General features: G+C 38.0%; 1 protein-coding gene across 1 annotated transcript in view; it reads left to right on the top strand.

Annotated features, from left to right (window-relative positions):
* Positions 1 to 958: 958 nt before the first annotated feature.
* Positions 959 to 4021, top strand: part of tarbp2 (TAR (HIV) RNA binding protein 2) — a gene marked incomplete in the record, with an annotated part of 4458 nt that continues 1395 nt past the window's right edge. Inside the window, 6 exon segments of the mRNA XM_014004144.1 lie at positions 959 to 1179; positions 2033 to 2347; positions 2502 to 2571; positions 2698 to 2815; positions 3071 to 3198; positions 3326 to 3521. Coding sequence (XP_013859598.1) covers positions 1127 to 1179; positions 2033 to 2347; positions 2502 to 2571; positions 2698 to 2815; positions 3071 to 3198; positions 3326 to 3521 — 880 coding nt within the window.

The following is a 4021-nucleotide window of genomic DNA, read 5'->3' as shown; positions in this document are numbered from 1 at the left end:
TAAACAGAAAAACCGGACCTACCTTTGTCAAGCTGCCAACCTGCCAGTACAAATAAATATAATAAACTGACTTTATTCTAATGCGGCTGTCTCATTTTGCAATGTAATCCTGCCATTCACACCACACATCACTGAAAAATGGACCTACAGAAAATAACTCGTATAATTTTGATATTTTGTACATTTCTGGTTTGTTTAAAGATGATTATATGCACTTTCTTGTTCAGCTGTCAGATATCCTTGTTTGTAAGTGCTGTGACAATAAAAAACAAGAATGTAACTTAATTTTAAAACTAAAGCATAATGAATATAATTTGAATGTTTTTATTTTTGTTGATGCACAACTGTCTCTGCAATCATTTATTTTACAATATATCTGTCATCAACTACTAAAATTTAGCTTAATAACTTAAGTTGCTTTCATTCAACTAAAAAACTTTTTTGTTTCACCTAAAAAACAGACAGGTGTTTGACACACCAAAGATCTCTTCATTCGCACATCTCAGAGCCTTTAATCATCTCAGTAGCTGCATGTCGCCCTCTGCTGGTTAAATTTGTGCAAATGGAATACCATTAATTCTTCTCAAATTAATTAATGAAAATCTCAGGCTTAACTGCATCATTAACTACTTAACTTTCATTGCATAAACAGAACAACTAAAGTAAGCTATTTCCTTATTAATTTCACTACTAAAATGCCTAGGCTTAGATCTTAATTTAAATGAAAATGTGTGACCTCGAACAGGCAGAAGAATAAGATTCACAGTATATTTATTTTTGTATATATAATTTTATTAGATTTTCGGTCAATTGTTTTATAAAGTTTTATTTTTTATTAAGTTTATCTCAGATTCAGAAATGACTGAAAATAGTGAACGGACTGGCGCGGAGCTGCTTTGAGCCAATCAGGAGTCGAGTTTCCACAGGACGCTGTTACGTCATATTTATGAGCCCTAGTTTGTCGCACAGCGGTGGGGTTTCATGTTGTACTTTTCATGATGTTGTAGCCGCCTTGTCATCTGTTTGGGGGCCAAAAGAAATACCGTCTGATGTTAGTACGTATCTGTTTTGGTGGGGGGGGATCTGCCATCTGAAACCGAACGGTTCTGTCTGCGCGAAACAGGGAATGAACGACGAGACAGCATCGGACAGCTGGAAGACAAACTCCGGGGACTCCAGGTGAGGCTAAGCGCCGCCATCAAAGCTAAACCATTGGATTAAACTTCATCATATTATTTTAGGTTTTTTTTATCATTACTATCATTACACCTGTAATCCTCTGTCCTGGTGTTTATTTCTATACCCAAATGTAATCAGCTTGGCCACTAAATTACCTGTTTTTTTTTTGTTTATTATTATTGTTGTTGTTGTTGTTGTTGTTGTTTTGTAATTGTGGTATTTTCTTTTTGTTTAATTTCACGTTGTGCTGGTTTTAGAACTGCATGTAGTAAAACCTCCCTGCATCTTTTTCTTATGACCAGTTCTGATTTAAACATTTGTGTAAAGTTTCATATTACAATAATCCACTTTTTTTACACACCACCCTTTTAACCTCTCCAGGTTCTGCATTGTGCTTAATGTTATTGTGTTATGTTATTTTTCTCATTCACACACTGTGTACCTTTCTTTTATATTCTTAATTATACACCAATCAGCACATCCAGGACCAGTACAGGCTTCAGTATCTTGTTTAGGGGCAGTCCAATGAGGGGTTTCCCAATTATAGCAAAACTCGACTGTTATTATTTTACTCTATATTGTGATAGTGGTTAACTAACAGCAATAGCAATGATTTATTTTCATTGGAAACATCATAAAGCTTTTAAATCTTATCAGCAATCTTTAAATCTTTGTTGCTGCTTCTCAAACTCATTGAAACCAAATTTTCCAATCTTGACTTTAAGTATATTTACTACAGTTTTGTGCTTTAATACTTGCTGAATGTTTAAATATCAGATCTAAGCTCTAACACATTTTAAAGACTCAAAACAGCTTATTTCAGTAAAACTCTGTTGGTTTTGCTTTTTCACAGTATTGAGCAAATGCTGGCTGTGAATCCCGGAAAGACGCCCATCAGTCTGCTGCAGGAGTATGGAACGCGGATAGGCAAGACCCCAGTGTACGACCTGCTGAAGGCCGAGGGACAGGCCCACCAGCCCAACTTCACGTTCCGCGTCTCCGTCGGAGAGATCAGCTGCACGGGCCAGGGGCCCAGCAAGAAGGCAGCCAAGCATAAAGCAGCCGAGGCTGCTCTGAAGATGCTCAAAGGAGGCCTCGGGGATCCAGCTGTAGTCAGTGTTGGAGTGGACGGCTTTATTGAAGTTGATGTGTCTACTGATGGAGAAAGGTCAGAGCTTATTTTACTATGTTTGATGTATTTAATGACGTCGCATAAAGCAGACGAACCAGACTGATGTGTCAACATTGAGCAAAAACGAGATCTAGATTTCTGTGGTTTTTACTTCTCCATTTGTTTTTCTCTTTTCTCAACTTCTGTGTAGCTCTCAGTCGGAGATGAAGACCTCGAGCAGTTCTCAGCAGTCTGAATGTAACCCAGTGGGGGCTCTGCAGGTAATTAAACAAATAATTGATGTGTTTATTTTTCTGCTTGATTAGCTAGTAAACTGAGTTTTTGTTTTTGTTGTTAACGGGGCATAGTTTTACTCCATGTTTCTTCCTGTTTGATTTCTCTGACAGGAATTGGTGGTGCAGAAAGGATGGCGTTTGCCAGAATACACAGTTACCCAGGAGTCTGGTCCGGCACACCGTAAAGAGTTCACTATGACCTGCAGAGTAGAAAGATTTGTGGAAATAGGTACGTTGCATAATGTCTCATTTGTTCATAGTATGTGCTGCAAGTTTACTTTTTATAGGAAAGAGTGTGCTTGAATTATGTTAGGTATTGAATTAGTGTTAATGGAAAACAACATATTAAAACTGAAGAACATCAAATTTGTGTTTGCTTACAGAAAAACTACAATATTATCTTCTCACTTGACCAAAATCTGTATTTCCTTTGGTTGTCTTCACGTCCCACTAAATGACAGAGTGATCTGCTTTTCCTATCCAGGAAGTGGTACGTCCAAAAAGCTAGCCAAGAGGAATGCAGCCGCTAAGATGCTCTCACGAATACACGACGTGCCCGTAGACCTGAGGAGCAGCAATGAGGCTGACGCAGAAGAAGACACCTTTAATTTGGTGAGACTCAAACACGAGTAAACTTYGTTTTTGGGAAGTCCTATGAGAGAAAAAGAAGAATGACATTCACAAACATTTCCTTTGTATTTGCATGAGAAATGATAACATTTGTTACCTGATCATGCAGCATATGGGAAGCAGAGCGGAGACAGGTAAAAGTAAAGGCTTCAGCTGCACGTGGGACTCTCTGCGTAACTCAGCGGGAGAGAAGATCCTTCAGCTCCGCAGCCACCCTCTGGGGATGCCCTCGGATTCCAACTTCTGCTCTTTGCTGCTCGACCTGTCCGCTGAGCAGCGCTTCGATGTCAGCTACCTTGATCTCGGTGAGAAAACTTTCACTCCCTCTGCACTCCACATTCTGATAACACTGAGGTAGGGATGCAAACAATTAATCGACTYATGATTAATTGTCGAATAATGGTTTATTAGGTTAAAATCCTACRTCCGCAGACACATCACATGGTCCAWTTAAATTGCTCTAACTGGAAAGGTGCGCCTTCTCTGAGACTCAGCTTCAATTTGATTCAAAAGTAGAGACTTCAAACTTTAGACTRGTATTTTATAAAAATGTCCAGTTTATCAATGTGTGAGAAATCCACTTTTTTTGTTTATTCAGTCAGTATTTAATACAGCTGGCAAAATAAATTGTTAAAATATATTGACATGCTTCATTATTTAAAGTCGGCATATTATAAAAGATTAACCATTCATGATTGACTCTCTTGATACAAGAGAAAGCAGGTTTTTAAGAAAATAGCCCCTTATCAATTGTTAGTCGATCGATAAGATCAATCAACTTTATATTAACTCATGAAACAATAAC

The sequence above is a fragment of the Austrofundulus limnaeus genome, unplaced genomic scaffold (assembly GCF_001266775.1).
Source record: "Austrofundulus limnaeus strain Quisiro unplaced genomic scaffold, Austrofundulus_limnaeus-1.0 Scaffold22, whole genome shotgun sequence".
In the NCBI taxonomy this organism is placed as follows: Eukaryota; Metazoa; Chordata; class Actinopteri; order Cyprinodontiformes; family Rivulidae; genus Austrofundulus; species Austrofundulus limnaeus.
The sequence above is the reverse complement of the archived record's forward strand: the minus strand, read 5'-3'. Positions and strand labels throughout refer to the sequence as shown.